This window comes from Harpia harpyja, chromosome 2 (assembly GCF_026419915.1).
Source record: "Harpia harpyja isolate bHarHar1 chromosome 2, bHarHar1 primary haplotype, whole genome shotgun sequence".
Taxonomy (NCBI): domain Eukaryota; kingdom Metazoa; phylum Chordata; class Aves; order Accipitriformes; family Accipitridae; genus Harpia; species Harpia harpyja.
This window is the reverse complement of record NC_068941.1, coordinates 27783504-27809284: the sequence shown is the minus strand read 5'-3', so window position 1 is coordinate 27809284 and position 25781 is coordinate 27783504. Positions and strand designations below refer to the sequence as shown.

Here is a 25781-nt window from a genome sequence, read left to right as displayed (position 1 = left end):
TGCAGTCAAATTGAAACTTGAGGAAACTGTAGAGCCAGCAGCCCTAGAGATTATATTCCCAGTGCACAGGGGTGGCTGGAGCCTGCTTTCCCACAGCACCATGCAAGTCAGTCATGTTTTAAATGGGAATTACAGTCAAACCGGGCCAACTCCTTGCCTGAAGTAAAGCTGTGCCACCTCCTTTGCTTCAGGGGAACTATGCTGACTTGTGCCAGGGCAGGATCTAAGCTTTGACTGAGCTTCAGGTGTGACTTTTTATGGGCAGCAATACCCAGAAACTAGATGGGACAAGACTGAAAATGAGCAGACTGTACTGAAAAGCCAAAAGCAGGTTGTGTTGCCCACTGACAAAAAAAGAGCTCAGAAAAAACCATGCATGCCCAAAACACCAGTTGAGGTTCCTCGGAGCATACGGTTGGCCATGAAAATTTGCCAGACTATCTATGAGCATTTCAAAACTCTGTGAAACAACTGTTTAAATAGCAAATTACAGCTTTTTCATTAGGCTCTTCCTTAAGCGCTTGAGACAAACACAATACCACGAGTGCCCAATATGCTTGAGTGCCTAATCAATCCTTTGCTGAGAGAAAATAATTCAATTGCTTTAATTAGCCACCCACTGCTTGCTTCTCTGCAGCTTTTCGCTGATTTTCTAGTCCATGATAGATAGGAAAGGAAAGGATTTCTTTTCTTTTTTTCTCCTCTCAAATAATTCCTCCCTCAGCTCTTGGGTCAGAGAGATGCATCCACCCCACAGCAAGGTACCAGCGGCATTCTCCTTCCCTCTATGCAGCCATAAATCAGGAGCGATCCCACAGTCATCAGTGATGGTTTAAGGGTGTAGACTGGCTTGAGACAGAAAAGAGAATGGTTCTTGTATGCCGAGTGAGCACCCCGATAGCCATGGAGGCTGCGGTGCTGTGCTGGGATGCTGGGTTAGGGACTAACCGTTTGCAAGGTGCATTAGAGGCGAGAGGATGGACCAGTGAGAATAGTGCTGAAATTCCAACTCCTTGTCAAAGAGGCACCTGCAGGTTTAATTAGTGATGGTGATGCTTCCTACATTCTTATTATCATCTTGCCTGGAAACTTTCTTGCTGAAAGTTTTGGTACCATTAGCAGGCAGTTGTATCTTGATGAAGCTTTTAAGCTTTTTAAGATGCACAAATTTGAGATGAAATGACAAGGACATAACTCTGAACCCCAGAAGTCTTCCTTTGGTTTCAAGAATGACATTTTCGCACAGCTCTGCAGATCCTTCCAGTGGCATCTCTCGCAGGGCTCACTTGCTATGATGAATTTTGCTTATGTTTTCATAGGTCAGATCTCCCTTCCCTGCACAGGAAAATGCGGGTAACACAGGAGCAAGCTTGGGACTCTCGGATGGAGAACAGACCTCAACATGGCCCTGACTTTACCCAGTAAACGATTTCACCAAAAGCCACTGGATACACTGAGAAACTGGGACCCAGATGTATCCATTTATAAACTCTTCCCTACGTTTGTATGTTTGTTGTACTGGTTTCAGCTGGGATAGAGTTAATTGTCTTCCTAGTAGCTGGTATAGTGCTATGTTTTTGAGTTAGGTATGAGAAGAATGTTGATAACACACTGATGTTTTCAGTTGTTGCTAAGTAATGTTTAGTCTGAAGTCAAGGATTTTTCAGCTTCTGATGCCCAGCAAGCAAGAAGGCTGGAGGGGCACAAGAAGTTGGGAGGGGACAAAGCCAGGGCAGCTGACCCAAACTGGCCAAAGGGGTATTCCATACCATGTGACATCATGTCTGGTATATAAACTGGGGGGAGTGGGGGCAGGGGGACCACAACTCAGGCACTGACTGGGCATTGGTCGGCAGGTGGTGAGCAATTGCATTGTGCATCACTTGTATATTCCAATCCTTTTATTATTACTATTGTCATTTTATTAGTGTTATCATTATCATTATTAGTTTCTTCTTTTCTGTTCTATTAAACTGTTCTTATCTCAACCCACGAGTTTTACTTCTTTTTCCTGATTCTCTCCCACATCCCACTGGGTGGGTGGGGAAGTAAGTGAGTGGCTGCACGGTGCTTAGTTGCTGGCTGGGGTTAAACCATGACAATATTGGATAAAGAAACTGCCCTTTGAAACCAAGATGTACATAAAAAATTATCAGCAGACATGCACAGAATTCAAGAACTCTGTAACTACTGAATTTCAGTGGAGAATAAAATGGTTCTTAAAAATATTTATTACTGATTGTCAGAGGCTGTAAGTTTGATCTACATATGCACACAGAGATTTTTATTTTGATTTTTTTTTTCCCCAGAGTTTACTTAAGTTACTCCACTGTTATCTTGCAAATGTTAATTGGGGCATACTTCAAGTTCCACCAAGAAGCACTTAGTGTGTGCTGGCTTTGAGGAAGATTTCCAAAAGCCCACCAAGGACCAAAGCAATACAAAGGCTAATGAACTGTTGGAGAGCACAGGTCGTTCAGTTCTTAAAAAAGCAGGGGAAGCAGCCCCTGCAAGGTACCATCAACCCATATATGCTGTTATAGAAGGGGGTGGTTTCTTGCAGGGACTGCAAATGAGGATGTAAAGCTCCATTGTGCTGCGTGCGCTCAGTCACGCGAGGACCCTCTGGATGCTCGTGGAGTCGCTCCCACCTCACACTGGCATATGGGAAAGGAGAATCTGGCCGATAGTAGGCAAAGCCTTTTTACAGGTTTGCTACCCTAAAGCCCTGCAAACTGTCAGCTGCCTTTTCCCTTGCCTGTGATGCGCTCCTTGTCGCCAGCGCCCCGGCTGCTGAAATGCCACTGCCACATATCTTCGTTATCACCTAATTCCCCCGCATCTTGCTGGTTTCCAGTCTAAATACCACCCTTATTAGGTGCACGGAGATAAATCTGCGTGAGATGAATTCAGGGCACACAGATGATGTCATGCTGCAGTTGTTAGGCAACAAAACACCCTGTTACCACCTCTTTTGCTGCTGGGAACTGTCTGTCTTACCTTTTTCTGGAGGACACAATGGAAAATGAATATAAACATTCCCTGCAGAGAATTGAATATGGTGAAGAGATACGCCATGATGACTGTGCTTTCATTAATATACATGAGTCCGAACGCCCAGGTCAGTCCTAATAGGCAGAGCAGGGCTATTGCACCTATAACCCAGGACCTGTTAGGAGAAACAAAAAAAGAAAAAAAAAAAAAGGGATTGATTTTTCATCTACAAAAGAAGGCACACACCTACAAGCAGGAAGACTTTGCCTATGGTTTTAGCAAAAAGAAAACAGCATATCAAAATGAGTCGTAGGGAGTTTTGTCTTCAAGCTGGATGCAGTTTACAAATCTTCAAGCTTGAGGAAATACATGGAAATGGAAATGTTATAAGCATAGAAATTTATCATAACCAAAGCATATTTCCTTTTTTTTTAATATGTAAAAGCAGTGTGTATGTAAATGACATGTAGATGCTATTTTTGCAAATGGCAGGAAAAGAAAATAAACCAACCAAAACAACAACTCTAAATGTCACTTTTTTAGCATCCACTGGTTTCACTGGGGCAGAAGTGCCAGCTGGATTAACTTCTTTACACTTAACACCAAGACACATGTATTGCTGCATTTTAGCTAGTCTCCCATATGCCTGTAAGCCAGATAAACAACTACAAGCAGGTGGGCAAGCCCTCACTGCTTGCCAGATCAGCTCCGCACAAGGAGGCTCTCTGCGATGCTGCTTCACACTTCTTCCACCCTGTGATGAGGGGAAATATATATACATGTATAGGCGCTCACACACCACATTTGCTAAAACAGTAGCTGCTGCCACACTTCGGCTTGGAGAAAAGGAGGGGCAATCCTTCTTCACATTGGCTGCAAAACTAAAAGTATCACTTGCTCCACCCCAGGAGGGAAGCAGAAGTAGGGGTGCAGCCACTGCTTGGCCCCAAACGTTGTTCAAGCAAATATGGGTTTCTGCTTGCTTTCTCCCAGCACCTTTCTGCTTGGACAGACAGAGCTGGAGACATGGGACAGCTGCTGCATGTTATTTTTTTCAGTGCGCTTTCAGGAAAGCTGGAAGCTCTGCTGGGATAGCAGGAGAAGTATTCCATGTCACCCTGCTAAATAACATTTAGTCACCTGCTAAATTAACTTCTCAGAGACTGATCTTCCAATACCAGGACATGAGATGAAGTGTGACAAGCAGGATAGGAACTGGGTCCTGCTCCTAGGCATCTCCCTAGTTTCCACATGCTAAATTACCTACAGCTTTAAAGGGATTGCTGCTGCACAGGGGAGGGAGTTAACTTCTAGCTGGGAAGCACAGCAGGAAGTGCATAGCAAGCAGCACTGTGAGCATCCTTTTGCTCTTTCCCTCAAGGCCTTGTTTTTCTTCTGTCTTCCCGTGCTATCATTAGGTGGAACATCATAAAAATGAATGCAATGATACACAATCTTTGCACCCCTTCCTCACTGTTTAACCCTTTGGTTCCCCAAAGCAGACAAGCCTGCAGCCAGCCAGCACCTCTGCTTCCTTGTCCGCCCCAAAGCAGCCTGGAGTGCTGCAGAAGGGCTTGCGGGGACAAGGACCTGCCTACATTTCTAAGCCACTTTAGCCTTGTAGAACTTTGGCTGGGATTTGGGCATATTTGGGCTTCCATCGGCTAAGCAGAGCATGGGGCAAGGGAGAGAAAGATGAAGCAGCAGCAGCTTAGGGGAAAAATCAGTCCTGCAGAGGTCAGGCGGGCAGTCTCCACTATGGAGACTCCATGGCAGCTGCAGCCTTGAATCCTTCTCCTTTTAGCAGGGCTTGTCACAAACAGAAGCACACTGAAGTTGTATTAATGTTTTCTGTTGTTTTTTTCTTTAGGTATTAGAACAAAAATACAGCATTAAGTCTTCCACTGAAGTTTATAAAATATGTATTACTTAACCACACAACCAGAAGAGCTCCCTAAGGTAACCGCTTATTAAGGCAGTTCTTTAAAAATCACTATTATGTATCTAGCAGACCAGAACAGCTCCTTTGAAGCATTTCCAGTCAATCCTGCTAATAAATATTTAGCATGATGCAAATTGAAAATGCACTCTCAAAATCCTTCAGAAAGGTAGCCACTAGATAAAGTTTACAGCTTTAGCCGCTTGGTGTATTTTTCTCCCTGAGATTCCACCATCAGTGAGAGTACATTATCATCTTAATTGCATGTCAATTTAAAAAATAAAAATATTTTTATTTTCCTTAAAAAAAGAACAACAAATGAAGTGGAAAACACTTTTTTCCCCTCCCTCTTCTCTTCTCCTCCATGATTAAAAGCTTCCTGCATTTACACAGTCTTTTAAAAATGATTCCCAGGATATCAGAAAACTATTCTGCTCTGAAGCACAGCCAATTCTTGAACGCAACTAAAAAGCCTTTGGCTGCAGAGGTGTGCAGGAGCGAAACAGTTATTTAGTGGAAATATGCTACCTTCAGTGATGGAAAGGAATCTGTGGGTTTAGAAGACCCTCAACAGTGCAAACTGCACGCATTACAGTGTTGTGCTTCAGAAAACAAGACCTGGAGATAAAGAGGGTGTGGAGACTACTTTGAATAGCTCCATACTGTATCCGCAGAAATAAAAAGAACCAAGCGGTGAAAGAGAACATGGGAATGATGCTGCAAGAATGAACACAAAGGACTCTTCACCAGAAGAACAAACTGAAAGTCTACTGCAATGTTGATTTGCTTCTATTTCATGCTACTGCGCATTACTTTTTGACTGCAGGAGAAAAAGCACGGATGTCCTAAGGCATGTAATTTCTAGGCATTTTTGGTTTTCTTCGCAGGTTTTTTTTTGGTGTGGCTTGTGGGTTTTGTTTTGCTTTTTGTACAGACTTGCTGTTACTTTTCCACAGTTTTTCTTTTCCATAGTGCAATTCTATAGCAATAAAGAAACAAAACCATCCACGTTTTGATGTAATTGAAAATCAGAGATTTATAATTAGGGAAAATTAGGTAGTCCAATGAGTAAGGAGACAGTCTCCAATGCACCAAACACAGATTTTCTTGCGCTGCTCCCATTAACTAGAACAGGAATCATGGGGATTACCACCCATGTACCTTTCTGGAAATTTACTTCTGTATTTATATTACCATAAAGCACTCTCAATGACAGAACACAGTGGACCACAGGGTTGCTATTGGTATAACAAGTCTGTACTACACAGGATTAACTTGGGAACATTCACCTTGAATTCAAGTAATATCCAATCAGAGAATATAAAGCCAATATGGTGACAATTGGTTGGCAATACATATGCAGTGCATTTACTCTGCATGTTAGCTGTATGCCTGACCGTTTTGCTGCACAGTTTGCTCTTCTGCCTCAAATGCGAATGACAGAAGCTTTAATGATTTTTCAATATTGATCTGACAGCTGGTTCATGAGACCACACTGATAAATGAAATTTATCAGCCATTCAGGTCATTCTTACTTGATGAAGGGTCTGTTATCCTCATAGCTAAAGAATGCATAGACATAAAGACAAGAACACCAACATTAGAAATATAACGACATAAAGAATATAGCTTACTGCTAGTTCCCCTCCCTTCTCCCACCAGCCACCACCAAAACCAAAGGCAGACCGGCATCAGATGTGCCTAGTACACACCAGCCAGCCTGGCTTGCTGCCCCAGGGAACTGAAACATGACCAAGGCTTCTGGCTTCACACACAGAAGTGAGCATTGTTAGCTGTGAGCTGCAGCTACCCCTCCTGGCTCCAACCATGCAACTGTCAATTGACTTTGAAATCTCTTTTAAAAATCATGGGTATCTCCGGAGAAGATGAGTTTTGAAACTCCAGTGTAGCCACCACAGAAGGCTTTCATGCGTTCAGGTGGCAAAACTTCACCGTGCCTCCAGCACTCTTTGTCTGCCATGCTGTAGTGTATTGCAGGAACCTCTTTATTGCCATTTACTTTTTCATAAGCATAAGTCCCAAGATGCCTACTTACAAGCCAGACTGCGGCATTATCTGCTTTTTGAGATAACAGCATTAGGATCTTCTAAAGCCCTGGGTGACAGAAAGCATTGACCTATTTACTCCCATTGCATGGGGAAGGACAAAGAAAGGACTCTGCCAAGCAAGAGTGCAAAACAACTGCAGTGAAGAAGAAGCCAAGATGGACCACTCTAAGTGAGCTTCTGCCACTGTGGGGACACAAGATTAGTTGCAGCCATGTTCCTAGGGAAGTCTCCCTGACCTTCTGGGATAGGCTGTGTGCCTAAGTCTGCCTGCGTGGCAGGTGATGTGCAACACGTGGGGAGGGCAGGACAACTCCCAGGCCTCCTCTACCCCCTGGCATGGAGCTTTTGAACCTGCAGTCCCTTGCAGTGGCCACCGTGGGTGCCAGAGATGAAGGCTGGCTCAACATGTTCATCTCATTATGCCTGCCAACGTAGCCAGGGCCAGCCCATCCTGCTGAGACCTCCTTCGGTCAATACTGGCAACCTGTCAAGCTATACCCTCTGCTAAACAAACTGCTCCACTTGGAGGGGACCTGCTTCAGCCCAAGTTAGAAAGAAGCTGTATTAAAGCTGAATGATTTTCAGCAGTAACTTCTGACTGAGAGGGACACTAAGTATGTCCAAGATAAGGCTTTGTGTTTTCTCCTCACAATGGCTAAAGCCGTGTAGGGACAACTTCTGCACCATTCACATGCACCTGAAGCCACAGAGGGACCATCTGAGTATCATCGGGAGCAGGACTTAGTCCTCACAGAAGGAAGGTGGTTTCACACAGTATATTGTGCAAAACATTCCTGTTTTGTCCCCACCTTGTCCTTGGCTGAGAGAGAAGAGGCAGCGATACTGCCAGTCCCAGCTTTGCCCTGCCATGGTCACCTGCGGTCTTTGGGAAACGGAGGGAACAGTCATCGAATGGGCTGGATCTGGCCACACTCATAACACTTGCCCTAATCCCACTCTGAGCAGTGAGATGCAAGTAGAGGATGCACCATGGGGGACAAGGTAGCTGTCCTCACATCACTGACAGGTAAGCAGTGCTACATCAGCTTGAGCACCTACAGCATCCCTGAGCTGTAGCCCTCCCTGTCTCCATCCCCATCCCCCTCCAGCCATTGACAGCTCCCTGCAGCTCCGCTCCAGCATCCAACCACCCCCTTCAGCTTCCCTGGCTGCCATCCCTGCGGGGATCCCCCCTGGTCATCAGCTGCCACCCTGACAGCTGCTCACCTTAGATCTTGTGCCACATCTGCCAGCTGCATGAGGACATCTGAGCTACCCTAGGGCACTCAAAGGTGGTATCTAGCAACCCATGGGGAAAGCACAAAGCATATATGGATCAGGAAGGAAGGAGGAAGCAATTGTAGAGGAGGTGGCTTGATGCAGGGAACTGAGTCCCTGCTTCCAAGACATAGCAAAGAAAGCTCAGCTCCTTTGGCTTAGCAAAACATAGGCTGAGGCAGTGCGACCTTTGCATCTGCAATGCATCTGGAGAGGTACCAAGAACATGGAAAAGCCATTGGTATTAAAAGGCTCCCCCCTTAGATGCACCAACAGGGATCTCCAGCCCATCTCAGCTGTGTAGCGTGATGTTGGTCAAATCCCTCTGCTTCTCTTTGCCCTCTCATCCACTCAGCCTGTGAGATCATCGGGGCAGGTTCCCGTTGTGCTGGTGGCATGTCTAGCACCGCAGGACCTGCAGCTCCCCGGTGATGCAATTAAATTAAATGGCAATGTGACAGTCTGGAGCTCCCAGCCCAGCAATATGGGCAGGAGCAGGGCATGAATTTCTATTACTGTGTTCACAACCACTCAGGTTTTATGGTAAAGATTTTACTACTGTTGAAATGTCGCTGGTGATAGCTTATAAAAAGAGAGAATTAGGGAAATTTTTTACTCTGTTGCTACTATCCGGACCCTTGCAAAGTTCTTCAGCAATCTGTAATAGCCTTTCTTCAAGGCCGCTGAAGGCTCCGTTTCATCTCTGTACAGACAAAACGCAAAATCAGTAAACTCAGATTGCCTTTTAGCTTGAGGCTAGCACTTCAAAGCAGCTCAGAAGAAAACCATCAAAAGACCTGAGCAGTTTGTACCCCATTTCCAACCCGGATGTGCCTAGGACCCACTGCCCAAAGCAAGCAGGTGCCTAAAGAAATGAGATTTTCAAAGATGCCTAACTCCCAAACACTTCAAATCTCTATACATAGGGCTTGTAGGACTTAGTCTCTTATATCCCTCATGAAATACATATCATTCCTTTTCATTTTACCAACTCAAGTGTTGTAAGAAGCTTAACTCTTGTGTTAACAACAATTCATGTCTGAGAAAAATTACTCCAGAATGTTTTTTTTTCCCCTGGTAAAGTCTCTGAAACCTATCAGTGCTGCACTAATACTGCGTCATTATCTGCAATACATAAAAACCATCACTTAGACACCAGAAAAGCCTTGGAAGAGCCCTAGCTCACAGGAAAATGGAGCTGCTAACTGGAAAACTGAGATTATATTCATTAGCGGTACAAGCAAATAATAGTCGAAGCAGAAATCATTGGAAAACCTAACCTAGCACAGCTTGAGACATTAGATCTAAGTGCTTTCTCCAGATTTGGATAAATTCTTCCAATTCCTGGCAGTAAGGGATATACAGCCCATTGAATATAAACTGCATTACTCCGATCCCTCCATAGTTAACAAGAGGCTGCTACCCCCAAAGAGCAATTTGTCCACTACTAGAACAGGTATTTAAGGGAGGTGAGGCTTTGCCATTCCCTGAAGAAATACCTTTCTCTACCGACCGCAGAGGAAACCTGAATGATGGCTTAGGTGGGAGCTTCACTTTCCAATACCTGAAGTTAAAAAGCCGATCTTTAGTGGTTGCATTATTCCTTTAACCTGCGAAATCTTACCTCACCTCCCTTGTGTTTCTTCGCAGCCCAGATGACGGATAGTGGATGGTCTACCAATCCGTATAAATACCTAATTCATTTTCTAATCTTAAAAAAGCCCTGACTTTACCTTGGGGCAAAGACTTCTTAAGGTTAATTACACATCATGTAAAACTCTTTCAAAACCTTATTTAAGTTAGATGTCTTTCAATTTCCCAGAGTACTTTCTCCTTCAATGATGAGAAAGAATTGTTCATATTACCTTCTATATTCCTGTGATATTTCCAGACCAATACTTTTTTAAAAAGTTGCTAAAAATAGCTACTTATATCCTTGTTTAGATGCTTAAGGAATTTCAAAACCAATGCATCCTAAGCTCGGAAACCCCTTTCGCGCTGTCTATCCTTTTAAAACCCCAACATGTACCTTTTTGGCACAAGGTGACCGAATTGCCAGAATATACACTGATAGCCCCCATACTTATGTTATATGCTGCAGACCACTTCCATATATGTAGATTAGCAATATCCTGGATTGCTAAAGCCTTCATTTTTTTTTGCAGCAGAAAAAGTAAGGCAAGAATTTACTTTCACACAGAGATTGGTCCTAAAATGCTGCTGAACAGAGAAAATATGTTATCAAAAAAGCAGCTATTCGGCTTTCATTTAAGAAGAATAATGTCTGGTTGTCTTACATTTTGAAAAGAGTTTACTTTATTTTTTTTTTTGAGACACCTAATTGAGCCACATTTAGAGTAAAACTGGGCCTTTAATAAAACCCTACATAACTAATCAACTTCAGGTGTTATCATTTTATTCAACCCTTTATGGTTTAACTTTACCTAACTTGAATTTATCACTCTTTTGACAATTCAAAGTATCTTCCCATCTCTCCAATAGCAGGAAAAGGCTCAGTAAGCACATGGACTCAGTGCTCGGGCCCCAAAATAACACAGTTTGGCTAGCGAGCAAAAATGCCAAAGTGAGTACACAGGACCTTTAGTAGCTGTTACAGGTGATGAAACCCAAATAAAAATAAATGGATGATGTGCCCCCTCAAAAGCATTTGGAAAGACCTGTGGAATTCATTTTAATATGGCGCAAATAATGCAGAGAGACAAACGTTTCCTGCAGGCAAGCACAAGAGACACAAAATGAAGTGTGCTATTGTGTCTCCCCATTGCCTGCCAATGTGAGGCAGTAGGGATGTTTGTTTTCTTTTCCCTTTTTTTTTTAAATTTCAAGGATTAGAAAAGATTGATTTATTGAACTGCTGCAAATCTACAGGAAGGAGTTGGAAAGTCCAGTACTCCCCTCATAAAGCAAACAGGTTCATCGCTAATTAGTGAAGGAGCATCTTCATGGTGAGAAAATCAATTGCAAGCAATAAAAGAGTGCTTAAAGGATTTTGCCTTCACATTTCGTGACAAAGTTACCACCTTGATGGAATGAAGCCAAATGTCTTCCTAATCGCCTTCCTTAGGCTGTTGACATTCATCACATGGCTTTCCAGGCCATCATTTCCATGTCTCATCTTCTGGCTCCTGCACCATCTTTGACAGGAGGTGGCCGGTACCCTGAAGACCTCTGTAACCATTTTGGGGGTCAGCAGGCCTGTCACAGCTTCATTCGCAGAACAAACCCCTGGCTTTACATGCCTTGCAGATCTGTAAAGGTTGAGGTCCTACCTCCTGGCATAAGGGAAATTTTATAGATTGAAAGCCACTTCTGACTTCCACCAGTAGCTCTGAAAATTTTATCCAGACAAATGAGACCAAACCTTCCTCGGCCCCACATGATGCCCAAGCCCAGGATTTGGGGCAACCTGTGCCTGATTTTTTCTGCCAAAGGCGAAGCATCATCCCCTTCCCCTCAGGAAGTCATGGCCTGCTTTCTGAGATTTCTTCTTAATTATTGGAATTGGAAAGAGCAATTCTGTTAAGCTCATCTAATTTTCTGTAAGTAATTAATTACCCTTAGAATTGCTCATCCTGTTTATTTCCTTCCTCCTAACTTTGCAAAGGCATGGCATGATTATTCAAAACACACTGATGTGTAACCATGTATCTGATTGTTTCCACATGATAGGGATTCAGCAAAGCCTTTAGACACATTTGTATTACCCAAAGAGCACCAGCAGGGCTTGCTGACAAAATACTTAAAATATATGGCCTTTTAAAACAATAATCATGATTTATGGTTCCACAGAAAGACCTTAGGTATTTAATATCTTCCAGGACTCTCAAATCAATAACCACTGACTGATTTTTTTTTTTTTTTAATTTGGAAAGGACGACACCTATCAGTGGGAAGATTAGTGCTTTACAATCACCATTCAACATTAACGCAGCCATCACAAAACCCATAGATAAACAAGCAAAACCCAAAGCCAAAACAGTCAGATATTAACCAAACCCTTCTGTGAAAAACTCAAATGGCAGCAGATTGCAACAAAATTGGATGCTGCCATCAACATTACTGGGAGAAAAAGACACCCATACAGAAGTAGAATCTTGGGTGTTTTTTCAGCATCGGCAGGGTTTCTGCCTCCAAAGTGCTCACAAACTCTGCACTCTGGCAAAATATAAATGTGCCGTATCTTTTCTTGATAGGAAGCTTGTAAATACTTCATTTTGTGTGAACTCCAAGTGATTTTTCTGGGTTTGCTTTAGGCTGCCTGTTCAGTTTGTTAGTGCAGAGATGCAGATGAAGGCTATATAGGAGCAGCACTGAGCTACCCAGGGGACTAGGAAGCATGATGCTTTCTTACACAGGATCCAGGGAGATGCTAAGCCAACTGTCAGGCTTGTGAAGGCACAGTACTCTCTCTCAAGGCCATATGAGATGCAAAGATCATAGCCTGAGCTCCTGCACAAGGAAAGTGAGGCAGGCAGTTTCTAATACTCAGCTTAGTACTCTGCAGCTAACATCTAAACTTTGCACAGGCAGAGGTTTTCCAAGGGAGAGAAAAAGCTATTCCTCATTTTCAGAAGTACCCAGATCATTTGGTCATCCTTGCAAAACACTCCTGTCAAGTTTTCTGGTGACAGAGAACGCGCTGCCTGCACGTCCCAAGCACTGTTAAAACACACACTTCATTTCTCATCCAAGCTTATCCAGACCCATACACTGGCTTGGGGGCTCTTTTTGTTCCCTAGGATCAGATTAGCCTTTCCTGGAGTGGCAATCCAGGGATGATTCCTCTCCAAAAGGCATCCCTGGAGCTGCTGTGCTCTGAGCCTGCTGTCTCCAGAAGTCAGAGGAGTCCAAAAATGCTGCACATAGCACAGCTGGCTGGGAAGGAGAGATTCTCAGCGCCCTATTCTTGAACAGCCTGCTCAGTTAGTCTTTCTATTTTGTTGGTAGTGCTGTATGAAAATCTTAACAGAAAGCTCATTCTTTACAGGCACTTTTATTTAACATTGTAAGTTATAGGTAGTGGCCAGTCAGGATTTGGGGTTGTGTTTAACAGAGGTTCACTGTGGCTCCTGTAAGTGTCTGCATTCACTAGCTTGTATTTCAAACCCTTTGTATCTTGTCCTTTCCACCACTCACGCCAATGCACACACCTCCTTGAAGCTGCATGGGTGCACATAACCTCCTCTCCCCGCTTGCTGCTCCAGAGGAGTCTGCATGTTGCCACAGACCCTCAGCCCTTACTTCGCCAGGATCTGAGAATGCTGAGGATACAGGATTTGGCCTTCTGCACCCGGACGTTGTGCTGGGCACACTCCCAAGAGATAGACCCCTTTGTTGTACCATGTCCTCGCTGTGCGCTCCCAAGCAACCACAAACCCAGAAGTAATGAAGGATTAAAGCACGGCTGTTCTGCAAGTCAAGTCCCCCAGGCGAACCCAATGCAATATTCAATTCCAGACCCTTTGGCATCACAAACTAATTCGAAGCTGTAGTGTCTTATGATTAAAAAAAAGAACTGGAAACCAACAGATGAATTCAAATCTCAATAGAAAAAGATGAAATAATCCTTATCGTCTCCCTGCTTTCACTTGTTTCTAAAATAGCTAGAATAAAGCACAAATTAGTCTTCCTTTAGTAAAAGGATACCTGCTACAAATTATTGTTCTGCATTGGTAATGTAAGCTCTTCCTACCGAAGCAGAAGAAATCTTGCATTTTCAAAAGTCTAACTTGTTCCTCACTGCACCAAACCCAGGATGTTTACTTTTTCTGCATTTCAATCAGCTGAGTAAATAAAACTAGACTGGTCAACCTCTGTTCCTGCCAGCACAATACCGCTGTGTTAAATCAAGGATTTAATTTAAACATTTCCGCAAATGATTTTTTGGACGTTCTATTTAACCTTTGTTTTCAATTTTCTACCTAACTCTGAGGATTTTTTTATGACTTACAAAAACCTGCAGGACTGAAACAACAAGCTAATCTGGGGGCTGGGATTAGTCATGTCTCTTTAAATAAAATACATATGTTGAAGCAAGAAAATGAGCAGAGAATCACACCCATAAAACATATGGGGAGAGCAGGATACAGCAACAGTTTGTAAAGCAGGCATATTTTCAAAAGGGGCTTCTCAGTTTTGTGCCTGATGCTTCTCGTCCCTCGCCACCCCCAGCCTGGACCTGACTCCGTAAAAGAGCCCGGACTGGGCTTTGCAAGGTTTTATATAGTAATAATCAACATTGAGTCTTTGCATTTGGCTCCTACTTTTGGCTTTTAGGTTGCACATTCTCAGCTTTATTTCTGTAAGCCTGTGAGTAAGAGATTCCCATGGAAAAAAAAAAAAAATAAAGGAGCATGGTGTGAGTTTTAAGTCAGAAACTTGTGAGAACATATACTTTTTTATTTATCTATTACATCAGGGCCGTGTGCCTTTAGTCCCGGACCATTTGAAGCTCCCACAGCAGCCAGCGAGCTGAGCAGGACTCGTTTTAGTTATTGGGGATTGATTTCTGAAGGCTGCAGTGCAGGACATTTCTGCATCATCCCCATTAATGGGATTTCAGCGTGTGTTCTTGTGAATCCGGCCACAATATCTAAAAACATTTTCTCTTGCATGTTTGGAATAAATACATTTTTTCCAGGGAATTTCAGGTTTTTGATATAGTGCTTATTTTATTGTTGCAGAAGATGGGATGGGAGCAGGTTTCCACAAGAGGGAAGAAAGCTGCAACAAAACTACAGTGATTAATGCCAGGATTAAACTGTCTCAAGGCCCCTAATTAATAGTGCCTCTTTAGCAACAAAAGGAGCTCCCAGCTAAGACTCTGGGTCTCCCTGTCTGAAAGAAAGAAAATTAAATTTCCAGGATGACTTTCAGGTGGGTTTCTATTGCACTGGATGAAATTTTCCAACAAACCCAGGACTACAGCCTGACATGCTCCTCTTTGAAGAGGTCCCCATGAGTTGTGCTTTCTAAAGAGCATCCAGGTGGCCTGTGGCACAAGCCAAGCTATACCCTGGCAAAAACCATAATGCAATAAAATGGGACAAAAAGAGAAGCGAGTTGACAAATCCCTTCGCCTCCTGCCTTCTTTCTAGCGGGTTCACAACAGCGTTTGGCAGCTATGGCCGACACGTCGCCCTTCCAAAGTAAATAAAATAAAATCTCGTTCCCACATACTGCAGTGCAGAAGAATGTCGGGAAGTCTGGTCTGGCCGGGGGAAATGCTAACAAACCCAACCGCAGCCAGGCAGTGCTGGGGGGAGAGGGGACAGGCGCCCGCAGGAACTTCAAAGGAAAGGTTACATCTGTAAGGAAGAGGAAGGATGGCTTCTGGTCTCTGCTAGGAGAAAGGAGGTTTCATCCTCCTCCCTCCGGCCATTTGGAGATGCCCTGTGTAAATTCAGGCATGGCAGCTGCTCAGTCCTGTTGATGAATCCTTTCAATTCACTTACAGGACTTGCCTTTTGTTAACTAAATAACTGCTCTGCCCACCCAATTTTCTACCAGTTTTCCATGTCAGTAACTAACATGCCCCACATTGTGCACAATAACAGCATACAGCAAAGACAGGGCCTCAGATTTCAGCAGATATGGTGAAGAGCACATCTGGATTACCATCAGTGTAGCCCCATTTTTCCCCTTTACTAACATCACGATGACTCAAATGAGGAGTATTTAAATGGCTGCAGAACAAGCACTGTACTGCCACACAATGCAAAGACATTTGGGGAGGGGGTTCATCTGAAACCCTCCATTTTGCACAGAGAATGAAGTTCTAAGCATCCGGAAACATGTGGATAGTTTGCCGTGCTGCAGCATCTGGCATGGGTCAGATGAAAACCTCGTGTGCGGGGACCACAAGCAGCCACAGTGCATGCCTGACCACCCAGAAAGGAGTTGATGGATGGAAAACTGAAGAACCGTGCTGGACTATTCACACATAGATGTATTTTCCTTTGTCACATAAGGCTTCCTACAGGAATGTGAATATAAAAAAGATTCAGTGTACTTCTGTCTATGACAGTCTGAGACATTTCGCACATGTAACATCAACGTGGCACAATGGAAAAGCGTGAAGGAGAGACTTCGAGCTGCTTGACTCCAGAAATCACTCCACACGGCAGCAACCTCCGGTAAAACAGCCTCACAGCTGCTCTAAAGTATTCCAGCTGGTAACACGTCCTTGAAGGAGCCATCTGCTAGCAAGAGTGCATCAATACTGCACTGATACGCCTGTAGTCTCCACCTCGCAGGCTATAGATGCAAGCAGCACAGCAGGCTCTTGCCGTCAAAAAAGCTTGTGTAGTCCCTGGCTTCAAAGATCTGTCTCCCCTGCAAGCTTCTAGGGCTGGGGAAATCAATCCTCCAAAACAACGCCTTCCAGGGTACATTTGTTGACAGTGAATCAGTTTGTGCTCATGAGCAATTTTGTGCACCCTTTGCATCCCACTTACACTCTCAGATGGGCCATAACTGAGATACAAGAGATGTGGGCAGAGCTACCAAAGACTAAATGATGCTCCTCACTGCCCATCTCTGCTCACCTATGTTTGCCACCATGCCACAAAGAGATGAAAGAGCAATGGCCACAGTGGACCTTGAGCGCCCAGAAATGGCCATTGGAAAAAGCTAGGAAGGAAAATCTCCTCCCACCCTGCATTTGGGGAGGCATGGGCAGAAGCTACATGCACCACCCAAGAGACAGCAGTTTTGGCATCCTTGTCTGTGTCATTTCATACTAAAGAGATCTTTAAAAGGCATAAGAGATCCCCACCCTGGATGAACCCTTAAGATTTCTGTTTAAACTTATTGAAGGAAGAAGTCAAACTGAACTTTTTCAAAAGGTCCAGGGTAAAAGTAGGCTACTCTTGGTGATGGTACCTGTTGTGGAACGGGAGCTAGTCTGCCCTCCTGGCATCAGTGGCAGGCACAGAAACTCTTGCAGCTCTGAACAACATATCCCACGTACACGAACTCACATGTTCTCCTGGCTACATGCCTCAAAAGCAGGACTAGAGCACAACCCTTGCTGCCTCAGTGGGCGCAGACTACTGAATCAGCTCAGTACCAACCTGCCATACAGGGAGGATGCTCTTGGCACAGGGGGAAGGACCCACATATGTGGCTACCCTACTTCCCTCTTGAAAGTGCTGGGTTAAGCCAGAAAAGTTAACATGGGTAAAAAATAAATCAGCTCTGTACACATCAAGTCTCTTGCTGGGTAACCCCTGCGTAACCAGTGCTCCACCGCGGGAATGTCAGATTCTCCCATGCTGGCACAATAACACAGGGACTGTTTCTGAAGGTTAGGGAAGTTTATTTTTACAACTTTGCACAGTTCCTACAAATCTTTCAGCCACACAGGGTCTGGTTCAGGCACTGCCCTTTGAATGGCTTTTCTGTTTGGTGCAGTAATTAAAGGTATCCCAGGTGACACCTGATCCCTTATCAAGTTCATTAATTTAAGTGGAGTTATTTGGCTCTCTATTTTCTATACTTCATAATGTATTTCTAACCTTTAAAGTGACATAGGCAAGCACCAGATTGCAGGGGTGCTTATTAGCAGCCTATTAAAATATTTTATGGCCTTTATTTTTACATTGCTATAGGGAATCAAGTATTTTGCTGTTGTTGAACAAGCTCAGGATTTATGTTGCGAGAGCTGCACCACAGCCTAACACAGAGCAGCACTAGGAAATGAACTGGGAGAACAAACTCCCATTCAGCTCCCCATGTGCCGTAAAGCTGTCACACACAGATGGCAGCAAGGGGCCCTCCAATGCAGCCCCTCGGTTTGGTTTGGTTTTTTAAATATAAACCGATAAGACAAGGTGCAAGGCTCTGGGACCATGCTGAGAGCCAGCAAAGGCAGCGCGCGTCTTGAGAAACAGATCTTGGTGTCTTCACTAACCTTATAGACCCACGGAGGTAAGCTCAGAAAGGGTCTTCCTGGTCACCTGTGAAATAAAGTGGTCTGTGGCTTTTTATTCTAGAGCTGCTGTACCACATCCACATTTTGCAATTGAGTTAGAGCCAATGACTTTGGAAGAAGACCACAATCTTACCTAGAGGACTATTATTTTACCTGGAAGATGACTATGATCTTATCTACAAGTTTTCCAGAGACTGCAAGCCCCTCACAACCCTAGGAAAGCTCCCTCAAAGGTATTCCCTTCTCTGTTAGAAATCTGCACCTTCTCCTAACTCAAGCATATCCAATATCGAGACAACACATGCCTTGGATTTAGAGACTTAACTTTGTCCTGCTTAGGTATTCAGAAATTACAATCAAGTCCCTTCTGAAATTCTTGTTTTGATAAACTTCCTAGGGTGAGCTTGGGGTCTTCCCGAGTTTATATTATGTTTCTCTTATTTTTTCAAGCATAAAAAATCATTTGTAATGAAGCAACATGTTTGGAAGGGTATCATCAGCAACATACTTAAAAGTATTTTAATTGGTTGTGTTTTCAAAACATTTTAATGAAGTTAAATCAGGAATAGACACTCATCTGCCAAAGAACCTATAAAATATTTTACAATGACATTATAATTGACGTAACTGGTTATATAAATTCCTGGCATTTTAAACAAAGATTAGCACAAGCAAGATTATTCAGTAGGCAATTATTATTTCTGCTTTAATTATAAGGGCTTTGTTCCCCCCCCCTTTTAATTTAAATGTCATACTGCAAGGCTTTCTAGACAGATTTTGTGTGGGTAACCTTAGAAAGGCTGTTCTCAGCAAGCAATCCCATAGCGCTAATGCATGACGAGTAGTCATATTAATAAGTGTTATTAAACGTACCATTCCTTTAACACCTCATCCAAGACCGAATGAAAGATTATCACGCTGGGTTCAGTCCTGGACATCCAGGAGGGACTGCTCCTCCAATTTCACCTTATAGCTAAGTGATGGCAAGAGAAACAGAGGCACAGCACAGAGCAGCCTGCCCGCAACCTGGGCATGGCCAGACATGGCGAATGAGTGCACTGTGGGTGCTGGAACTCACTGGGGTCTTCTGCATATGTACAGGCTCTGGTCCCCTTTCCTCCCAACCCTTGAAGAAGGAGCTGCACATAAGAAACTAAAACTTCACCCAAAGGACCACGGCAGGTCATGGCACGCCAGTGGCTTTGCAAGCCTTGCCTGCTGGGGAACTTTTAAGGGGGGACTGACCTAGTTTCAATTAAAGCCACACCTGCAAGAGTGGCTCAGCGGTAAGAACAATAACCTTGTGGAGAACTGCCTTGCAACTGCAATTCAGTCATCTCCTAACAAGCTCCCCTTGCACCTCTTCTCCCGCTCCCACCACAGAAGAGAGGGGAGAACCAACTTCCAGCTGTGTCGCACAATGTTCTCCTTCCCTGGGTGGGCAGTAAAGTGCTGACTCCCAACAATTTCCTCCTCCTGAAGTTCTTTAGAGGGTTTTATTAATTAGCAGGCTCCCCATCTTATCACGCGCTGCACCTGAAATCCCACTTGTATTTTTGAAGCGAGTAATTAAAGCCAGAGGTACTTGAATAAACAGGCACTGACGGAGACTAATATTCTATCAATATAATGAAGCAGCTTGCTAGACAGTAAGATGCCCAGGGTCAGATGTTAACTGATTCCAAGGGCAAAACATGCCTTGGCTGGCAAGCACATCCTCTGATGTGGACACCCCCAGGTAAACCCCCGGTAACTTTGCTGAAACTAATCAGATTCTGGGGAGAATTCGGGTCATTAAATCTGTCAGGGGCCAAAACAAATGGAAAAGAAGTAAGGCTGCTGCCCTCAGAGCACAGAGAAATAGTAATGATCAACAATTTCAACACCTTCCCTGTAGAGACTGCAATAATTAGCCAGTAATTATTGGGCACGATTTCCTTTTACATAGAGGGACTAGGAGGTTACCTGCTTCAAGGACAGCAAACACAACTTTGCTTCCTTCATGCAAAATTGAATGGAAAATGCCACCACTGGCAGCCAAATCCCAATAAAGACAGTGCTTCATCATCAGCTACTTATTGGTACCTATTAGAAACCACTCTGCAGTGCCATAACCCAACATATTGCCCCTGGTTATCACTGCTGCCGGCAGCGTAGGTTCCCCTATATGTTCCTCAGAGAGGAACAGGGGCATAAACAGCGAAAGAGAGAAACAGGCAGAAAGAAAGAAAAAACCCAACCACTTACTTGATATTGTCAAGACATCCAGATTCAGGTTTCAGTATGGCAGTATGATGAAACATTTTATAGAGAGCGATCCCAAGGAAGATGACATTAAGCTGCAATGGTGGGGAGGGAAAAAAAAAAAGCGTTAATTGACACAGCACAACATGATCGGGAGAAAGTCAGCTGCTTCCCTGTAACAAAGGAGTTGCTGTAGGAAATTAGCTCTCGCTATAGTTTTATGGCAACCGAATCACGAAAATTGCCAAACATTTTATAAGGTGATCTGGCCTGTAGACTGCAGGACTGGTGATGCCACAGCGTTACCAAAGCCATGGCGGTGCATATGTTACTGATACAGGGCTGGTTCCAGCGACAACTGTAGTGCTTCAAATGACATTATGGAAAATTAAAAATATTTGCTGTAACGGCTCTTATGTGTCTGAGAGGCGTACAGTCGTGAAAAGTCATTGCAAGCATCTTGCTTAGCCGGCCCCATTGTAACGAAGCAAAAAAGCGTATTTTTCCATGAATAGATCTTTTAAATATGGTGTAACAGGGGATATGAGCAGGCAAATCACGACTGCTGAAGATGCTTAGCACAATGCAAAGTTGAAAAATAAAAAGGAAAAAGAGTTTGACTTTTTCTGTACAAGATGCGATGGTGTTTCAATGCCTCAGTGTTAACAAGGCTGCCAATTCCTGGAAAGGAGTTCCCCCAAAAGCCCAGGCCAGGGTCTGAGACATAATCAAAAAGGGAAGATACCTTTTTATGAATGAATTGCTTAAGGGGAAAGAAACCCAACAGTTGTAGGGGGCGGCGTGGCCCCCTCCCTGATGTGGAAGACTGCTGAAATGGCCCCCAGTTGCAGGAGAAGCAGGAGAAGCAGGGACAATGTCTGCATTGAAGTGAGAGTGCCTGGTTTGCTGTGTTAGCCAAACTGTAGTCTATTTAAAACAAAGGATGGTTTATTTAAGCCATATTGTAGCGATTAAAGTATAAGAAAACTCCAGCTGCCTCTAAAGTTGTGTTCTCTACCTTGTTGCCGTGTTAGCTGATATGCTGGCAATGTGCTAACCGTGAAGTCACACGAGCTTCAACTTCTGCTGGGGAGTAAAAACCCCCATCAAACCTCTCTTCCACTTTGGACATTATTTCATTCCCCCCACCCTAGATTTCCCTTTTTTGCATGATCGATGCAAAGCTTCACTTTGAAATTCAAACGGGTTGGGGGGGCAGTGAGGGTCATCAAAATAGAGTTTGGCATTTCTAAATGTCCAACGGTAGAAACCAAACTCTGCAAGCACCTGCTCTGAAGATCCCCAGCCTGTTTTGATCAAGTATTTTGCAATGCCAAGAGCCTCTCGTAATGAGAGTCTAATTGCTTGTGCCAGGTGGGGTCAAAGAAGAACATGCCTTTCTCAAATTAATCTGTGTAAATTAAAGATAAAGAGTAAAGGGACAGCAAAAGTTTTATTTCTTGACCTGAGAGATGGAGTAGTTAATTAGGAGTTCTTACCATAATTATCAAGGTCGCCGGTCCTATAAAGCTCCAAATGAAGTAGGTGTCAAGTCGGAGCCAACATCTGTAATGAAACACAGGGGAGAGAAGGCATTCAAGGACTGCACCCAGGACGTACATCAAGAGTGAGCGAGTGACAGAGAAGAATGTGAGCTGCAAAACACGCCGGTGGGAGACAGGAAATATTACATTGCTTGTTCATTCAAATGCTGAATTATGTGCCCAATTTCTGACAGCGCTATTGATGGAGTAAGATAATTACCTCTGGAGGAAGCAGGGAGAAAATGGCACAAGGCCTAGTTGCTAAAGGCTTTCTGCATCTGTTGGAAAAAAACCTTAAAACTGTGGGTTTTTTTATAAGGAAGGGGTCCGATGAGCATCCATAGAGCTTCTTCTTCGCTTTAAGCTCCTCTTTCCCTCTCTAGCTCTGATGCAATGCAAGCTGTCTGTCAACTGTCAAGCAAGATGACATTTCTCCAGCAAGCGGATCAGAGCGAATTTGGTGCAAATAGGAAGCACGATTTGGATAACAGAAGGCTGAGGTTTAATTAGGTTCAGCAACTTCCTCTTTAGAGCATTTTATTTCCCTGAACCTCCGGAGTGTTTTGTTTCCACTAATGTTTCAAGGGTTGCATATGGTCTGCGCTATCACATGAAGTTGATTCATGGCCTAAAACTAAATTATTAATCGCTTAATTTCAACCGCATTTAATACTCCCCACATTTTTTAAGGCCCCTGGGAAATTACATTTCCATTCCTAGCTCATTCCAGGCGACAGGAAGATAAAATGGAAGTGACTGGTTACAAGACAGACGAATATAAATTCCAAGAAAGTTTCACACGATGTTTAAAATAATAATATCTTGTCGTGTTTGCAACGCTGCAAATCACAGCTCCGTTTATACACAGAGGACTAAGAAAGCATAAAACCACTCTTATACTAAACATCCGATGGAATTTCATAATTAGGCAAGTAACAGGATCTGTATATATGAATTTATCATGGTGGAAGAGACAGCAGTTCTTACAAATGACAGCTCTAGTACATGTGCTGAATGTTTTTTCCCTTCCAAAGGACTTTGCAACAGACAGAAAGGTCTGTGCCAGCAGCCTCACGGAAGAGATCAGCAGGAGCCATCTGACGAGAGAATAAAACATGCTGTGAACCTCTGTGACTGGGAGAAGCCAAGGTATGAACAAATTCAAAGATGTAGAGAAAGCTTCTCACTTCCCTCCCTGACCATATAAATTTCAGGTCTCGTCAGTGCTGAAGATGTATCTCTCTCTATATATGGCCATACCGCTATTTGTCACAAATTAAAATACTGTCACTTCTGTGACTGTCACTCCTGAACTGCCTCTACAGCTGTTCATCCAAAATCTTCACGTGACAGCATCAAAATCTTAATGTGAGAGGCAAAGAGAGGCTTTCAGAGCGATTGCAGGGAAATCTTGTTTCCTCTGAGGCTGCTGAAGTTCAAGGTGATTCAGATGCAGCTGGTAATGGAACAACACGAGTGACTAGAAACTATTTGAGTCTGATTTGCTATAGGAAAGGGTTTATGCGATCATGACATCTGTGTATCACCCATAACAACATCTGAAATGTCACCCAATTGCAACTAGATTTGAGAGAGGAATAGAGGTTTCAAGGTAATGAAGTCCCTGCAAAAAGTCCTCCCCCCCCATCCCTGAAAAAAGACGTCCGCATAGCAGCAGCTCACACATTGCATGGCGTTTCAGACTTCATACCTACCCCATCCTATAGGAAAAAAGCGTAACTAGTGCTTATGCCTCAGCTGCCACATATAAATCAGGGAATATGCAGCCCCACAACTTTTTTCTACTGATAATGAGAGTGCTGGTGTGTGGGAGAGGACTCAGAGGGTTGGTGGTTTTTTTTTAAATTAAAACATTTTGAACTTTTTTGCCAGTTTAACATTCAAAACATCCCCCAGCCCCTGCTGCACAGGAGTCAGAAGCACAGTGCCAAGCAACTTGGTTTTCCTACAGCACAAGGAGCGAGCTGGCTCTTGGAAAGCCCAGGGAAGAGGAAAGACATAAACCCTCTCTTTACTCCTTAAAGCATGATGACCAGCCATATGGTCACATCTGATGCAGCTGTTTTTGAATGCATATAGATTGGGACACAGGGAAAATCGGTGAAAGCTGAAATACAGCACAAGGGAAAAGCCGTGCAGGGCTGAGCAAAGAAGCGTGAAGCAACTGGTTTCCTTTCCAGCCAGCCAAATGGATGAAATTTTCCAACCCCTTCCCCTAAAAAAATCTGTCTCTTCGGTTGTGGAGCACAATTCAGTGACAAGAGATGGATGCCGTGGATGGGAAACAGCTGAGGAGACAGGTCCAGCCCTTGGGATAAGTGGGGTACCGGCATGGAGCAAAAGGGTCCCCTTCCAACGAGAGATGGCTTCACGTAAGCAAGCGTAGAGCTTGCGAAAACCAGAGAAGGCTCTTTTTTTGTGCCTCTGCACGCTTTGAAGAACATGATGTAATTTTTTGTTTGAATAGAAAAATAGCCTTCTATGAAACCGTGCATGACACTCAGTCTTGGGCAACTAAACAGAAAGCTGCAGGACTGCCTCTAATCCACAGAGGGACTGCAAAAAGCCGTTTTTTTGTGGTCATCAGGAAGAGATGCAACTTTGAACCCACTTAAGTCATACCTCATTAAAAATGCAAATTAAGACCAAAACATCAAAACACAGGCATCCCGCCAATTGCATTGAGGAGCTGTAAATTGCTAATCAGACAAGTACCACACTGAGCTTTTCTTCCCTTAAAAGACAAAAACGCACACACACAATGAGCTGCATAAATGAGCTCCTCAAAACAAGGAAGCAATCAGGCAACTCACTTCCCAAAGTTGCTAATCTTGGGCTGCCGAGTTACTTCTGACCCCCCCATGCACAGCTGCACTGTGAACATGGACTTGCTGCATTACAAGTTTAGACTCTGTTGCCATTAAGCGAACGAGCTGCTTCAGGGCTCAGTACAAGGCAGAACGGATTATCTGAAAATCTGTGGATGCAGGGAACGTTGCTCAAAACACCATTGCTTCTTCCAAGAGTCACACCAGCGTTTTCAGTGCTTGTAATGAGCTCCGTGGTGCTGCTTCCCTTTACTTTTTAATTTCCTCCTTTTCCACAGTGACAAGTCGCTATATTCACCTCAAGCTTTTCCTAAGTAATAAAGACTACAAAGAGTTTACTCTATTTTCTGCATGAAGAGAAATCAAATGCTAAACTATCCCTGGTGTGCATTAAATATAACCAATAAACAATCATTAGCTGCCACTGGACCATAAAATTTGAAGAGCCCTAAACATATCATGTTGTTCATGGGAGCTCAGCGGTTTGTTTCACGTGGCTATACAGCCTCCTTGTCTGGGTGCGGTAATGGCATATGTATGCACAAGACATGCCTTTCAAGGGTGCAATACAGGTTCTGCCTAACATAGTCCAGCGTCCACATTGCTCATGCTTCCTCCTCCAAATACCCAGCACGAACACTGAAAATGAAACAAGTTCAGTGGAGCCACCCAAGACAGACCGTGTTGTTAGAAGCTATTTTCTGATCAACATTAACATGCATAAAATGTTGGCGGATGGCTGATGGACTCGGAGGCTGTGTACATACAGCGGGCTTTCATTTTGCTTTCTGACAGCTGGATTGCTTACCATGTATATCCTGCTTTACAGCATACCAAAAGGGTGGAGAGGGGGGGAGAAACAATAGAGAGATTCCTGTCATGATGAATTTGATCACCAGTGGATGAATA

At 43.8% G+C, this 25781-nt stretch overlaps 1 protein-coding gene across 22 annotated transcripts in view; it reads right to left on the bottom strand.

The window, feature by feature from the left end:
* ADGRL3 (adhesion G protein-coupled receptor L3) overlaps positions 1-25781 on the bottom strand; it is a 530989-nt gene that overhangs the window by 37386 nt on the left and 467822 nt on the right. For 16 of the 22 annotated variants that reach the window (XM_052773946.1, XM_052773768.1, XM_052773863.1 and 13 more), the window contains 4 exons: positions 21979-22045; positions 20483-20574; positions 6469-6495; positions 3001-3169 (listed from right to left, as the gene is read on the bottom strand). In XM_052773946.1, coding sequence (XP_052629906.1) covers positions 3001-3169; positions 6469-6495; positions 20483-20574; positions 21979-22045 — 355 coding nt within the window. The remainder of the gene's footprint in view (positions 1-3000; positions 3170-6468; positions 6496-20482; positions 20575-21978; positions 22046-25781) is intronic. The other 6 variants (XM_052773825.1, XM_052773846.1, XM_052773894.1 and 3 more) reach the window with 1 other exon arrangement.